The 16849-nt window shown below is 40.4% G+C and overlaps 2 protein-coding genes across 2 annotated transcripts in view; both read left to right on the top strand.

The window, feature by feature from the left end:
• LOC148595654 (scavenger receptor cysteine-rich domain-containing protein DMBT1-like) overlaps nt 1-683 on the top strand; it is a 70104-nt gene extending 69421 nt beyond the window's left edge. The window contains 1 exon segment of the mRNA XM_088520003.1: nt 544-683. Coding sequence (XP_088376129.1) covers nt 544-683 — 140 coding nt within the window.
• An 8424-nt stretch (nt 684-9107) lies between these two features.
• LOC148595653 (scavenger receptor cysteine-rich domain-containing protein DMBT1-like) overlaps nt 9108-16849 on the top strand; it is a 28360-nt gene continuing 20618 nt past the window's right edge. The window contains exons 1-3 of the mRNA XM_088520001.1: nt 9108-9171; nt 11904-11972; nt 12273-12590. Of these exons, the coding sequence (XP_088376127.1) occupies nt 9108-9171; nt 11904-11972; nt 12273-12590 (451 nt within the window). The remainder of the gene's footprint in view (nt 9172-11903; nt 11973-12272; nt 12591-16849) is intronic.

Genomic DNA, 16849 nt, shown 5'->3' with positions numbered 1-16849 from the left:
TCATGCAGAATACATTATTGTTTCACTTCTGTGTGCTATTAGACACTTATCAAATATGAATATCATATGTATTTGCTTTTCTCTTTGATCATTCTTACAGGGTCTGCAGAATGAAGATGTACGTTATCTGTAAGGCTTGTGAATCACTGAGACATCTACAACAAATCTTAGCAGGCATCTTCGCATTACAGACCCCCCAATCCCTGTGAGGCTTTGCTATGAGAAATAATGAAGAAAACCTTTTTCCAATGAAAATCCATAATGAACTCAAAATATCAGTGATTTCTCCCATAGATTACCTGCAGTTCACAAGACTGAGTATTTTGTGACTCAGGTTTTTGATCTTTAGCTCCAGTAGCAAGAGATAATCTGTTTCTATTCATTTCTCTTTATAGAATCTACTACTATTAATATACGTGGTAAAAAAAAACCTCTGAAATTCTTGATTGATGTAAGGCATTTGTTGACTCTGGAGTGAAAAAAAGAGCCACGAGGCCTCCTCCAATGCAGAAATATTCTTGATCCATTCTACATCCCGAACAGTCTCCTCTCCTGAAGAGTGCAACTCCTCGAAGAAGTGGTGTTGGCAGTGCCATTCCTCCTCCTCATACCATTCATCCCTGAACGTGAAGAGAGAAGAACTCTTCAAACATGGAGCCATGGCAATGCTGCGCCGGGACTAAGAATCCTCCAGAGACTCCAATCCAAGCCTGAACTGCTGTTCTTAAACCCTTTTACATTAGCCAGTGGTGTTGTTTTCTCAAGTAAAAACAAACTTCAGAAAATAATATATTTACATGACCTGTCTAAGGATAAGTCCCTCCTCCAGTATTCTCCCTTACATGCATTCTGTCAGAAATCTCTTAACCTTGAGCTTTAATTCTCTCTACTTTCTTGGAAATAATCAGGTACTCACCTAGACTGAAATTAAAGCTGATTACAATCATGTCTATCTAGTAGAAACCTTTTCACGGATATAAATTAAGCACCATTCCCTCTAATACATGGATTTGGGTTAGTTGTCAGTGTTTTCCACATGCTTCTAAGGAACAGGCTTTATATCATGTGTTAAATGATGTGATGATATTACAAATGAGTAATAAGGATTTCCCATTGCATGACAGTGCTTACTGCTCACCTCTCTTCTTTTGGTGCGAACACTCTGTATTAGCAGCCCACAGTGTCCCGGTTCAGTCAGATCTCCTCTTTTTACCAGACATGTCCCTGAGCCTGGCGGAGGGAAGGAGTAACGGTGAGGACCGTGTTGAAGTCCCTCACCAGGGGAATGGGGTAACAGCCTGCGATGGCTCCTGGGACACAAACGAGGCACAAGCTGTGGGCGGCCAGCGCAGGTGATCACCGCCACTTCACCCTGGGAACACCCGTCTTGGGAAAGGCTCTGGGAATATTCTCTTGGATGATGTCCAGTGTGACGGGCATGAACGCAGCCTCCAACCGTGTTTTCACAGACCCTGGGGCAACCCTTGCCGAGCTGTTGAGGTCAAGAGCCACCTGGAATCTGGATTTAGTCCATGCTCGGATGTACGTGCAGAGGAGCACGGGCACAGCCGCCTGTGCAACCTCCGCACATCGGCTGTGCAGCAGTTCAGTGTCTTGAGTTTTCCAAGTACCTGCTACAACAGCCACAGCAGAAAATGGAAGTGTGTTACCAAAGAATTTCCTTTGGGGAATTTCCTTTTTTCCTTTGTATTTCCCTGTTAACTTTGGAAGCTTTTTGCCGTGATAAAGGATGAAATGGGCCTAGACACCCTCAATAGCTACATGTGTCACTGTCACAAGAAATTCAACCCTTTATCTCCTGGCCCATATTGCTCATAAACAAAAATATATGCAATTAAGTCCAAAACAGAAGATTCCAAGTCCTCTCTACTTTCTTTATTTTAGTTGAAGAGCTGCAATGATTTGTGAGTAAAATATGGATAGGAAAATATTACAGGAAGGAAAAGTTCTTTCTAGATCACTTAGAGGATAGGTGCTACTTATTACTAGGTACTACCAGAGTCATGAAAAATGAATCCTGTACCTTTGCATGTATGTTGCATGGCCTATGCTGTGAAAAAAAAAATCAGTGCATAGACAAAAAAAATCTGCCTATCTCTTTTACATGCATTTTTTAACTCTTATATCCAAGCCAACAAGGAGTCATGCAGGAAAGAAAGCTTTACTAATGAGATGATGTAATTAGCTTAATTGATTCTTACTGCTCATGTTCTCTACCAATTGTCTTTACAATACTGCCAAAGTGAGATTTGACTGACTTTGTTCTCCAGATGCAGCCAGAATGGTGGGATGTAGGTTATTATTTGTCTTTTCTTTCTGCAGAGTCTGCATCACATTTATCCCAATGACAAAAACACACTTTCTGAAGCTGGAGAGAGAAAAGGGAAGCTGGATTTGAACCAGTAGTTGGGCTCCATGTGCTCCCTAGTTTTCCTCTTACAGAAGCAGACAAGTCCATGGTTTTCCCTGGCTGCTTTCTGCATCGCACATAACTCACAACAGAGGAATCTCTCTTGGGCACAGCCTACATTTGTGGCTGTTCCCCAGGCAGTCTCATTTAGCATGTGTTAAAGCATATTGTTTTCCAGTTTAATCCTGTTATCTTCCTTCATGGTAATCAGATACCACAATGAAATTTTGTCTTCCCCATGTTGTTAATTATTCATGCCATCATTTTTCATTAGTAACTCCCGAAACAAAGGTAGTACTATTTATCATTTCCAGTAAATATACATCAAAAGCTGATGCAGCCTTGCATCTCTATCTTCCACATACTGTAAGACAAGCCCCAGAGTGACGCTGCCTGGATTTCTCAAGGAAAGGCAAAACTCTAACCCAGCTCTATTTCCACCACTGAGTCTGACCAGGGGCAGTGTCTGCAGCAGCTCCTGGGGCCTCGCACATGTCGATGTCCCTGTTCTGCTCCTGTCTGGTCGTTTGCATACAGGAAAGGGCTCTTTACAACCAATTCTTTGGATCTTTAGAAGAACTATTGGGTGGGTCACTAGAGTAATCACTTCCTCTAGTAAGGATCACAAGTAGGGAATATTTTGCCAATGTTGTTACACAAAAAAACCTTGGGTTAAGCTCCTGGGAGGTATTTTCTCCAGCAAAGTAGCTGTGAGCTTCCCTCATCTGTTGTTGTTGTTGTTGTTGTTGTTGTTTCCTTTACCAAATACCATCAGCTTTCTGAGAAGGAGTGGTCAGAAGGGGTGAATGAATTAGGTCTGTGGAAATGCTGACTTATGGTACTCATCTCTCTTCTTCAGTGATTTGAGCTTTGATGACTTTAATTTGGGAGTTAATTGGGTTGGGTTTGGGCCATTTATGCGCTTTTTTTACTATTATTATTTTGTCTGTGTTTGGTAATGTATACATTATTCATGCTCAGAGAGGCTCAGAATTCAAATCCTCCGAAATCACTCATCTTCAGGTCTCCCCAAAGCCTCAAGAGATCAAGCTCTAAATAGAAATCCAGCTTTCATATCCGGACCTTATCATTAGACTGAATCAAACTTTGGTAAAGACAGAATTTGGTTAGGTTGTGTGCTTCACTCGCTAATTCTTATATCTTACTGCATTGATTTTACTATCAGACTCTAAATAAAATAAGTTAAACAGGGGGTGCTGGTCACTCTCTGGCACTCCCAATGGGCACATGTGCTGCACTAGAAGGCCACTTATGTTTTCTTAATAACAAAAGCTAAAGGACACAGGAGGCAATCACTGGAACCCATGATACCTTCCATGACCCCCGTGGAGATCAAAGGGATTTGCTGGAAGCTGAGAAAAACCTCTTTATTAAGAGAACACTATTGTCCATGTAAATGCTAAAGCAGGATAATCTGCAAGAATAGAGCGCATGCCAAGATAAGCAACCTGTGTTGACCTAAAGTCTTAGTCAATTAAGTTAGCTGGGTAACAGGATGAAGTGTATTGTGTGCAGAGCCAAGTACACTGATACCATTTACATTGGCATAACCATCATCTCTGGCCAGGACTTTCCCTCACGGGGTGGGATTGGGCTTTCAGATGACCTTATACCAAGGCAATACACCCCTGGGAATAGGGAGCTGTACTCAAATACTTAATATTCAATTTTGTCCACAGAGGATGATTTCATTTGTAAGGTTTCCTCTCTGTTTTATCAGTAAACTGACCATAAATGTGGGGAATCTGTTTGAAGGTCACACTACTGTGTAGGTTTGTTTTGGCTTGTTCTTAAGCACGCAAAGATACCTTTCACTTCAGATCTCGGGGGATTAAATCTGGTTGAATGGCTGACAGAGAAAAAGAACTGAAAAAAAGGAAAGAATTGAAGGAATATATATCCTAATTATAGGTGAGAATTAGTTTGGAATGCTAAGTGATGAACATGAAGGTAGTAAACGCTACCGTGTGAGATGCATGCAGCTAGCCTGGGTAACAGTAGCACTGAAAATATGAAATCATGAGCCTTAAGAGGAGCTGGCAACTAGACAGAGCATGTGCCCAGGGTCTCCAAATCTCAACAGATCATTGCATTAGGAATGCAAAGCATAGCGCAGAGCTGTGCAACACCTCGTCATCATCCTTTGCCACACACAGAGCTAAGCACCCAGCCGCTTGCTAAGCTCACACGTGCACAGAAGCAGGCACTGTTGTTATCAGGTCATGCCTGTTACTCCTGAGGGAAGCAGGGACAGGGGAAAGTGGAAAAAAAGAATAGTCTTTGGCTCCCCTGCTTGCCTAGTTTTCCTATTGCATCTTTTTCCCTTTTATTTTTATAAGCCCATAAATCCCCTCAGAGCAGTCAGGATTCCCAGAAATGTTCCCAGAACATCCACAAACATTCCCAGAAAAGTTCAGAGGTGCATAAAAATTGTAAACAGTGAGGAGTGAGAAATGCTATTTTAGGTAACGGATGATGTTAGTTCGAGAGTGGATCAGCATACCAAACACGAGTGAGTTTAGGCAGGAAGAAAAACTAGATCTTCTACTGTCAGCACAGAGAGACTGTGGAATCTCTAAGAGATTAAGAGTGCAAAAAAGCATTTTTGGTTTAATATGTAGCTGAAAACAGATACGAAAATATCTGTGCAGTTGATATTACAAACAGTGTCTTAGGAAGTCTATTGCAGGCCCATGTTAAAAGAGCAGTGAAAATAGATGCTGACTGTCTGAAAGCTGCCTGGGAGTTCCTGCTTTGCACTATGAACACCTCTGCCACAGCAGGGCAACAGATGTGGTTCCTACATATTGATGGGAATGGGATTTGACATTGGTCAGCATAAAACCAATGATTTGTTATGCAGAAAATGTTTTCAACAGAGTAGTAAGTGTATTTACAGGCCGCAGAATCTTTCATTATATCTCTCCTCAGAGTAACATCCAATGAAACATAAATCAAACTCTGCACACTTAGCTCTAATCTATTTTCTTCCTCAAATACAGCTAGGGGCAACACTGGGTCATGGTTGTACCCGCTCCTCAAGTCCCCAGGCTGATTCAAAATCAAAGCCTAGTACCTGACAACTTTGTGTAAGTTTTAGAATGTGCCTTTCAGCTAATTTGGCCAGTTTCACTGTTGTTAGGTTTTGCATAATCTACAATATTTGAACAAACTCAAAATTACTAATATGACCAAAGCAAGAATCAGACCTATGTTTTTCTTAGGTTGAGAACTGACATTTTTCATAAAGACTGATGTTTGCATCAAGAAATATCAACCAGAAGGTTACTGTAGTGCAAAACAAAAGTGCACCGTTTTGTGGGTTCCCACACTGGCATTTTGTTCTGTTTCAAGGAACAAGAAGTACAAAGAATTGTTTGTAGGAGAAGTGCATGTACGGAAGAAATGCGGTTAGTACATAGTTTATAGTTCCTTCAGAGATATTTCGATAAAATTCCTCATCAAATCAGTTATGAGGTTTATCAGGTGTCATGGATTGTATCCTTATTAAGCTATAGCAATGAAGAGCTGGAAGGGAAGCTGAAACAGGCCCCCTCAGAGGGGCCACAGCTTTCCACGAGCTTCATTTGTCTCTACTGAGCAGAGAATAATCTTGAACCTTTGCAGCAGTCAAATGAGCAGTGGAAGCAGTTGTCCTGCTGTTTGTTTGTTATGCATAGATGCTTATTTGATCTCTGCTTACTTTTTCAGGTATTGATCTAAAACGAAGGCCTCTTTATGGACCCTAAAATAGTACTATGTTGTTAAGATAATCTTCCCCGAAAATGTGCTCACCTTGCAAGGACAGTGTCTTGCTGCCCTCCGGTGGTAGCAGCCTCCAGGACACCTTTTAGCCACATAAACTGTGAAATCCAGATCCTTAGGGAGAGTGTAACACTACTGCTTTCCATGAGAACTGGATATTTAAATGCATTTGGCAAGCTCCACCTTATCTTTGTTTGAAAATGTTGCCAGTGGGGAAGCTGACCATCAGAGCTGCAGAACGACGTGACTTCACTGAGAAATTGCACTTTAGCACAACATGTCCCATACAGCCCATATGCAAACATATATACCTCTGTGCATGTATGCATGTTGTAGCTCATACTATGCATATTCTATCCTAATATCTAAGTATTCAAATGCTATATTTCCTAATATGAAATTCTGGAATTCATACTTAATTTGGAATAGTTGGAAAACACTTGCCAGGGAGGAGTAGTTTTATCAGGGCAGAGCAGAACAACTATTTTAACCCAGACAAATGCTGTTTGTTTTCTATGAGCAAATTTTAACAGATTTCTCTAAGGAGGTGTTCTAGGAAACAAGAATATCACTATGCCAAGACCACAAAGGTCAGCCCTACTGTCATCTCTAGCACTTCCTTCAACATGGGATTAATATGTTCACTTAGCTTTGGACTGATTAATTCCCATTTCCTTTTCAATGGTGCTTCAACGTCTGTGACAGGAGTTGCAATGTTTTCAGTGGAGCCTCGTCATTCTTTGTCACCTGTCATTAAGGATTAGGTGATCAGTTCTTCTGCCCTTGCTGTAACATTCACGGAGCCTACAGAAAGCTCCAAGCTCACTAGGGAAGAGCTGTGCAGTGGAGTCTTCAGTCCTCTATATGTCTGTTGAGATGAATGACTTCTTCAGGATGTTTCTTATCAGAGAGATTAAGGGATGGTGGAAAAAGCATTATTCATATATAAGATTATTTGCATTCAGCCATATATCTTACAAACATGTTAGCTAGGGGCCTATGCTCCCTCTATCTTGCTATCACTGCATCTGGGCTCCAGGTAGAGATATTCTGAAATGTCACTGCTTAGTTTAATACATACACCAGAGTCCTGCAGCACGACAGTGTGATACCAACCCTATCCATGACCATGCTACAGCTGCAGCGGTTTTCTTGGACAAGTACATTGCAAATCGCTTCGCCTGAAACACCAGACTGAAGTATTTACAGGCCTAAGTCACATGCTCCCCTTTTCCTAGACAGAATATCATGGAAAGTCCAGAGTCAGCCAAAGATGCAGCTTGGCATTTGCTGGTTGTAACATGGGTGTGGGATTCACTGAAGTGGCAAACAGATATCAGCTTCTGTGTCTTGGATCTATGTTCAGATCCAGATCTTTAAATCAGGGCTCTTAGATTTGGGTCAAATGCAAGATAGAAAGAACTTCATGACACTTCAGTTTGAGTTTTGACCTGGTTCTGAAGTTTCATCTTCACTCAAAAGGAAAAATATTTTTATAAAATAGCTTAATTACTGTCAGGAAAGAAATTCCTTACATATACTGTACTGTTCATGCCTTGCTTAGAGGTATTTGGATAATGATACATCATAAAGCTATTTAGTCACTTCAGGAAGTAACACTGAATACAAATAATCCACGCACAGAGAATTAGCAGTATTTAAATAACTGGCACAACTGTTTTGCTCAAGAAGGTATTTGCAAAGTAAGGGAATGGAAATTTAGATAGATATTAGACATCACAGTGTGCTGAGAAAATATCAAAAGCATTATGGAAAGAAGGAATTGACACCCATTTTTAAATCAGTGATACCAGGGGCAACCTCATGCCAGGGAGAAAACCATGTGGTTGAAAAGATCCTTCTGGATTCATGGGTTCATTAGAGGCAGTTCTTTTCCATCTGTATAGACATGGTTTTTCTAGGTAGGATCTCCTGTTTTGATGCAAGCCACCTAATCTGAAAAAACACCATGGAGAGAGGAGGTAGAAGATAGCCTCCAGCACAGTGTGTTGTATACTTCTTCATGCTGACTTTCGGGGTTTCTTCTACTCCTTTACTAAGTGGTATTCATATAGGTTGTATATTTGTATTTCCCAGGTTGAGGGCACAGCAGTTGTCCTGTCCTTCTCTCCTTAATATCCTGATGGCAAAGGCCCAATGACTTGCACGATTTAGCTTAATTTATGATCATCTAGCCCAATTCTGCATCCACTTCTTCAGCTGCAATAGTTCAGCAGGTTTTGCTACTTATCTCCCCAAACAGTTCTTCCTTCTGTGCCTTTACCATGATTTGTTATGACATCTCTTACAGCTATTTCATTGCTCTAGAGGCTAAAAATGAAAAAGAAATCATTTCAGATCAGGAGCATGCTGGAGGGATCTAGTCCCGTGTTAAACATGAGAAATCTCAAAAATCTTAGAAACTGCTTTCTATGGGAATAGACTCTAATGGACAGAAAGAGCTTGGCTGAGACCTTCTTGAAATTTTTAAGACGCTGACCTTCCTTTGATACACTTCTTATGCTAATTTCATCTGTTTTAGCACAAGGGTAATTTGGTAAGTCTGTTGACTTAACTGATGGCATGAGAATCCTTACCTAACAGTCTCATCTCCAAAAGAAAATCGCAGCTTCCTGGAACAACCACATCACCACACATGGCTACAAAGTGTCCAGGGGTGTTTGGGAAGACCTTGTAACCAGGCCGGAACAGCGGTATGATCTGGATCTACTTATCCGGATGTATGGATGAACACTGTGAAATGAAAACATGCAGTAAATCACTTTCTTGGCATTGATCTCAACAAGAAAGATCAAATTGCACACCAACACTAGAAGTCCTCTAATATAAATTCTGCATTTGTTTCACAGAACCAAAAGCCCTGTGGAAGATGGACCTTCCCTTGAGGATCACCTGGATGCTTCTGTTAAGTAATTCTCTTCTATATGAACCAGGTACAGTCTGATAATTTTTCATGCTTGCAGGGAAAAGTTACAGGTAGAATTATACAGAGTAGCTTGCTGGGAACTGGTAGCAAACAGTATCTTAAAATATTGCTGATCCTTTTTATACAATTAAACGGTTACTTTGATTTGTCTTCTGAAGCAAGGATTCAGCAAACCTACAGGTTATGTTTTAAAACCAGAAATGAAGAAGAATGGCATTTTCTGTTACTTTTCTACAAGGGGAGGGTGTTTTCCAAGTATTCGTCTATTATTTTAGTTTGGAATTTCTTCTATACTGTACAACTAAAGATAAAAAGAGAGAGGAAAAGGAAAAAATGAACAGCCTGACAGATTTGGAAGGAAATGTACGTTACAAACTCAAATCTCTGCAGAGACTTGGGATCCAACTTCAAACTTCAGACAAAAATAATCCCAAACCTTCTCTATAATCTTGAAATACTTTGATCTCTATTAACTAGCATGGACATTACTAATAAAGTCTTGAAAATCCCCTTACAAGAAGAGATAGATTCATAGCATGTAGATAAAATGGTTGGCTATATTGAATTATTTATAAATGAGCAAAGGCAACACAGAAGTAAGCTTAGCATCAGAGGACTAAAATGTGTTTCAAGAAAGTGGTCAAATCCCAACACTGCAGCAACTTTATAATCTTTGATCTTATCCAGTAAGTTCACTTTTGTCTTTGATTTGACTTGAGTAAATCATACCCTGGTATGGTTTACTATCTAATCTATAGGTTGAGTTCATTTTCACTGGGAAAATGGCTTAGGATCCTGTCTTGGAAATCCCACACTTCAGTATCACTCACTCATTCACAGTAATAACAATCTATGAGAGTGAGTTCCTGACAACCAAATGTTGATTAGAATAAATAATATATTGCAGATCCGAAATTTATAATGTTTTCAGCTTCTGCAGTCAACTGCAGGCCAGATCCAGAGCAAATAAAATGATTTCTTCTGAGTTTCATGATTGAATTAGACACAGCTCTTGAGAACATAGTATTTCTGGAAAGGCAAGGATAACACTCTTAAAACTTGCCATTTAAAAACATGGGTTCCTAGAGGCTTACTTTCTATTTCTTTTCATTGAATCTTTGTAAGGCCAGATTGTCAAAGGTATATATCTAAGGAAAACTGCAGACTATCAAAATGACTCCAATGAGACCATATGTTTGTAACCTTTCTCAGAAGTCTCTTTCACCGGCATGGGTTGCCCAAAGGGGTTGAGGAGTCTCCTTCTCTGGAGATATTCAACACCCACCTGTGCTACACACTCTAGGTGACCCTGCTTGAGCAAGGAGGTTGGAATAGATGAGCTCCAGAGCTCCATTCCAACCTTAACTGTTCTGTGATTCTGTGATCCTCTGTGATCTGCAAAGTTCTCCCACCAGTTTTAAAAATTCATACACCATGCCTTGCAGTGCCCAGTTTATATTTCTGTATGCTTGCAATTGCACCAGGAGAAGCAGTGGAAATAAAGGTCTGGGATTCTGTTCTTCAGGATGGGACGTACTAGACCTTTCCCGATTTTTGTGGGAATAACTAGAGGAAGGTCACTGCATATTCTCAACGGGTTCGCTGCAGATGAGGAAGCAAATCCCTTGGGAGCATACAACAGTTTACCTGTGATACCCTAAACTTGGCAGAACCAGGAAATACATAGACTGTAAATGGAAGAGTTGCCCTACAGATATAGGCAGAATTATAATAAAATCAGGGTATGGTTTACTCTCACATTCTGGAATACATTCAGCAGTGTATAAAGTGAGGGCTGCCATTAGATGACTTGGTAAACACGAAGGGTGCTATACAAGTAGCAGGTGTTTGAAAACACGGTGGTTTAAGTTAATAAGCTGAGCTGTTGGTTATCACAGTCTGGGCAGACTAATGAGGAGGCTTCTGCTACTGTAGTAGTAACACCTGGAAAAGGTAAGTAAGATTTCCTAGTGCCCAGCAGAAATTACCCACACCCAGGTCACAGAGGCCCACATGTCCATCTGAGGCAAAGGAAGTGTGTGAGGATTTCGGGGATCATAACTCTTTGTTCTTGCTGCTGCCATGAAATGGGCGTCTCTACACTCTTCTTCCACTGAATTGTAAGAGAATAAGTCTGTTCCTCCAGACAGGGGGAGGAACTGTGGGATGGCTTTGAAAACACCTCACATATCAACATACACTGTAAAACCCCTGTATCAGTCCTTACAGGATATCATCTCACAGCAAAACCACACAGTATACCTAGAACTGTGTGATGTGTCCTGTGGGAGACCGTATAGCTTGAGACAGAACCGTGCTCTCCCATGACCTTGAAGGACCAGTGCAGATTGGTCCTCCCTTTGCTGTTCCCATGCAAAACTTACTTCAGAGAGTAGCTGGAGACGGCACAACGCCAGCTGATACTGGCACAAGGCCAGGAATCCAAAGCTGATTGACTCTAGTGGACATTGTGTTAATATATAAAGTGCTCACTTGAGTAATAAGGGGGATCCCGATCCAGATTCCGATTCCAATTAAATACAAATTGGTATCCATGTAATCATTCACCATAGGGTAGAAACTGTGGGATGGCTTCGAAAACACCTCACATGTCAACATACACCGTAAAAACCCTATATCAGCCCTTACAGTGTATCACCTGACAGCAAAACCACACTACATTCCTAGAGCTGTATGATATGTTCCATCAACGCTAACATACTTTCTTATCTGCCACAGCAAGTGGAGTGTGGTGGCTGTCAGCAGGAGACAGGAAAGGTGGAGGCAACTTGGATCTAAAGTCAGCAGGTAAGAAATTCTCAGAACAGATAAAAAGCAGTTTTGACACACAGGTGAGAGGGTAGGACATGCACAAGTGTGAAAGCGCCCGGCCCCTTGTCAGAGGTGGATGGGAAAAGTTCTGGATGAGCTGGTTATCTTCCCAGCACAGCCTATCTATCACCACTAATGTGATAGATCAGGTCAGGCAAGCAGTACAACCATGTGAACAAGGCACTGCATACGAGCCAAGTTAACCACCCTGAGATTTAGATATCCTGCGAATAAACAAACCGGATCTTTACCTGCCAATCTGTGCTCTGGTTTCAGGAGATCAGCCACAACTGCGACTGGTACAGGGAGGAGCCAGGTGTGCTGGAAGGGTTGAAGTTTTCTACAGAGGAGAATGGGGGACAGTCTGTGATGATTCCTTTGATATGAACAACGCCAAAGTTGTATGCAGACAACTGGATTGCGGCCAACCTCTTTCTGTCCTGGGGTGGTCTTTCTTTGGCCCTGGTGAAGGAAGCATCCTCCTGGATGACGTGCAGTGTACAGGAGAGGAATCTCACCTGTGGGACTGCAAGCACCTCCCCTGGCATGAAAACAACTGTAGACACAATGAAGACATCAGTGTCATCTGTTCAGGTAAAAAAAAAAAAAAAAAAAGTCTCTTCAGATTTTCTTATTGACCACAGATACAAGAATATCAGCATGGGACTTGCAAAGCTTGGGCTAGAGCTGAACTATGTGCACGCAGAGGCCCCTAGTACACGGACTGAAGGAGAAAAAGGATGTCCAGTACAAAATGCCAGGAATGGTTGTTGCAAGCACTTAGTAGGAAAAGTGTGAGAAGAAGGGAATCCGGGACTAATCCAGGCAACAGCTGGTTAGAGGCTGTTTCTATTGATGAGAAATTATCAATTAAGAGGAAATAAAAATGCATCCAGAAGCAGCAAGGTAGGTGTGTTGAAGTAAAAATAAATACACTTGTGATAAACATAATTGAAATCAAAAATCATATAGGTAGAAGTAGCCTATTTTGAAGTGATAATAACAACTGCAGAATAAAGGCCAATGTTTGTTTTTTTTCTCCACATTCACAGATGCGACACGCTCCACAACTGCACCAAGTAAGTCAGGACTTCTGAGAGAGCATCTCAGTAGTACTTCACTGTCTCCCCAACACAGACACTATTTTTTAACTCAGAAATAATGTGATTTCTGCTCTGGTAGACGGTATTCTAGAAAGGTGCAACTTCCTAATTTTTCCTCATTACTAGTTATTTACCCATCGTAACATTATTTCTGTTGTTTCAATCACTCATAGAACCTACATTTGATATTCACTACTAATAATTAGGGAAAACATAAAATGATCCTAACAGTCCAGGTACAAGATGAATCCTGTTTTTTTCCACCAATGTGTTCATGAAATAATGATAACACCAAAAGAAATGTTAAAGTACAGACATTGCTCATGTTTCCTGGAATTTAAAAGCATCAAATTAATGAGAAATAATATTATTCATCAATATATAATGAAGGAATGGGCACTAAAATGCTGTTTTCACTCACATGTAACCCAGAAGTGAAAGGCTGGTTCTCTAAATCACTTTACTTAGGTCCAGAATGAGAAAACACATTTTAGCACCCCTGACCTGTTGCCTTTCAGTTTTAATGACTTTTGTTTTGTGTCTCTGCCAGTTTGGACAACAGTCTCCACCCCGTCAAACAAGGAAGAAATATCTACCACACTTTTCATTACTGAAAGCACTGCAGGTAAATAAAATTGAGAGAAACAGAGTAATACACTGATTTACCAGTCCCCTCCCTAAGACCAATAACTCAATCCCTGTTACTTTACACCTTGATCTACTTAGAATGAAGAGCATAATAATATCTCCAGGCCTGTTCTGCTGTCTGGGATTAGATGGCAGGGAAGCTAAGTGCCAAAGCACAGACCTCACTTCCACCTGAGGTGAACCACTTCCCTGGTTCTCCACCAAAATCCAACAATTTCATTTGAAGTGCTAGTTTAGTGGGGGGAGACATTTTTGACTTGAATCAGTAAGATACGGTATTACTCTACCTTTCTGCAAAATCTAAGGTATTACTTTCTAACCAAAACCTCAGTTGAAGGGGAACATATTTTAAGATTATAGACTACAGTGTATGAAGGAAAATGACAATATAAAATATAAGCATCATCTAAGAAAACGTAAGAAGTACTTATATAATTTTGTTAAAAGAAAAAAAAACGGCATTCCGAGAATTTTTTTTAAATAGGTGAAGATAAATGAAAATGATCTTAAAAGGAAGAGTCATGGAGTTATGTCAGATTTATCTTTTTGTCAGGCTCTAATAATGTCAGGCTCTAAATAATGTCAGGCTAAATAAACGTCAGGCTCTAATAATCTCACAGGAAAATGTGCTTGTAGCTACACTATCACCCGTGCTTGGGGATAGATATACAAACAGGTATCTTCTCCATTAAATTTACTGGCAAATAAAACCAAGATTAATGTATCACAAGGAATAAAGCAAAGCAAGAGGCAAGACACTGAATAGTTTGGGACTCTAACCTATGCACAGAGCATTCTTCATGTAGAACTTCCAATATTCCTCATATCTGTTAGTTTATGTCATTCTAAAAGTACTCAGTACAGGATATAGTGCCAAGAAATTATGCTATTCATTCTTCCACATCCTAAATTTGGGATGCAATACCACATCCATCTGCTAAATCATAATTTTGAATGATTACAGAAATGCAGTTCATAACAGCTATGCCATAGAGTTCTGCTGAATCCGATTATTCTAATGATGGTTTAGAACACCCCTCATTAGACATTGCATGACCTCTTAGCTAGCTGCTCTGTAGGCATGTGGGATAGCACCAAAAGCAAAGCAGGAAGAAAGCATCCTTATTTTCCCCACCAGCTTCACTAGAAATCTTTAGACACACATGTTTATGGATGGGACAGTATTAAACAAGCCAGTTCATGCTGATTTGTGAAGTTAGGTTGGGTAGATGTTTGTGAACATCAAAGCTCATTACACTTTTGCAGCCTATTCTGCACATCTATTTCTGCATTGATAGTAACACTGACAAATATTTCCGAGGCTCATCTAGCACTCTCATTAATCAGTTATTTCAAGTTAGAGGTCTTGAATTACAAAATTTTAAAGGCCAGTGCATTAACCCCTGTTTCACAAACCTGACATTTAAGCTATTTCAATCGTGTCTCAGTTCTCGCAACCATTCTTATAGTTCTCTAATAATTTATTTCCTGTACCTTCCAGCACCCTCAGAGAGGACCACAAGTTCAATTTCTACATCAACACTTGGGACCACAGAGACAGTTACGACAACTGCCACAGAACTCCAGACTTCTGCATACAAAGGCAAGCAAAAACCCAAACTGTACATGACATGCGAGAAAATTTTGAGTAATATGAGGCAGAAATACTATACCTCTGGTAGCAAAGGGATGCAGCAGGAAATAACACAGGTACACAGGTATCTACTGTCTTTGTTATTTAGTATTAAATGAAGGCGATTGCCCTTTTTCAGTAAAGATGAAGGGCTAGTACACTGACTCATTTCCCCAGAAAGACCAAATCCACTTCCTTTAGTCAAGATTTCAGTTTTCATGTTTCCTCCTAATTGCTGCCTCTCTCTCCCCACTTCTCTTTCTCTCCTCAACCTTTGCTTGGCCTCAGATACATCTTTTACAGAATTAAATGGCATATCTGTTTCTGAAAGCCCAACCACAGTTTATGAAAGTAAGAAGAGCCATTCTGCAAGTGCTATCTATCACAAATATCCCATTAATACTGGGTTTTTTTTTTGGTCAATTAAGTTGATGTGACCATGTGACTCTAAAATATTCATGGGAGGTAACTTCAAATTAAACATTGTAAGAAAGAACAATCCCTTCTTTAACCCAACAACATCCAATTTCCTATTTTTCTGTCTTCTTACAGCCTCTGGAAGCACGACAGGATCGCTGATTTCCACCTCCCCACTTGAAGGGGACAGTGGTACATCAGTTCCAGAAATCCCTTCCACAACTGCTCAAGAATGTAAGAACAGTCATGACAAAATAATATCCAATAGAAATAAAATTGAAGTAAAGAAGGGTAAAAACAATATTTCAGTCCAATATTTTAAAGTAGCTAACGTTGTTTGAAAATGGAAGCTTTTATTATTTATTTATCACGATATTTCATACTATTATGTGGTGTATTTCTATTATGGGTGGTACACTATTATGTGGTGATGAAGACTGAGATAAATTTACAAGTGAATCCACATTTGTTCTCTGAAATGAAACTTCTTGCATTTTCTCACTGTTCCAAAAAAGGCAAATCTAATCATTTTAATGAACTCTCTAATTGTGACTCTTATTCACACTTGATCATTTATTGCTCATTGCTCCTATTGCTTTTTTTCCTGCACAGCTGTCGCAGATTATTTTACCACAGAAGTGGATTACTCAGTCACATCTGCCCCTGCCACAGTGGGTAGCGAGCCAGCAACAACTGCGGAGTTACTGAATGGAGGTAGGAGCACTCACATACACACTGTGTGCCTTAGATCACTTGGGAGCCAGAATGTCTCTCTCCTGCACGCCCACCAACACGCTTGTCCTGCTTCACCTGCGAGGGGTGAACAGAAACAGTTTCCCGCTCTCTCTTGCATTACAAGAAGTAGCAGCAACTGGAATAGGCAGGCACAGACTCCATGGAGTGGAGGAACCACTTCTTCTTCAGCATCTTCCTCAAAATAGTGAAAGATGATTTACACATAGACTAACTTCACCTCTTTAAACTGCTCCTAAGAATTCATGATTTTCAGGCCTAATATATTTCTTGATTCTTTCATCCAAGCTCTCCTCATT

This window comes from Tinamus guttatus, unplaced genomic scaffold, assembly GCF_059628265.1.
Source record: "Tinamus guttatus ecotype Peru unplaced genomic scaffold, ASM5962826v1 Tinamus_guttatus_pri_ptg000079l, whole genome shotgun sequence".
Classification (NCBI taxonomy): domain Eukaryota; kingdom Metazoa; phylum Chordata; class Aves; order Tinamiformes; family Tinamidae; genus Tinamus; species Tinamus guttatus.
This window is presented reverse-complemented; position numbering and strand designations above follow the sequence as displayed.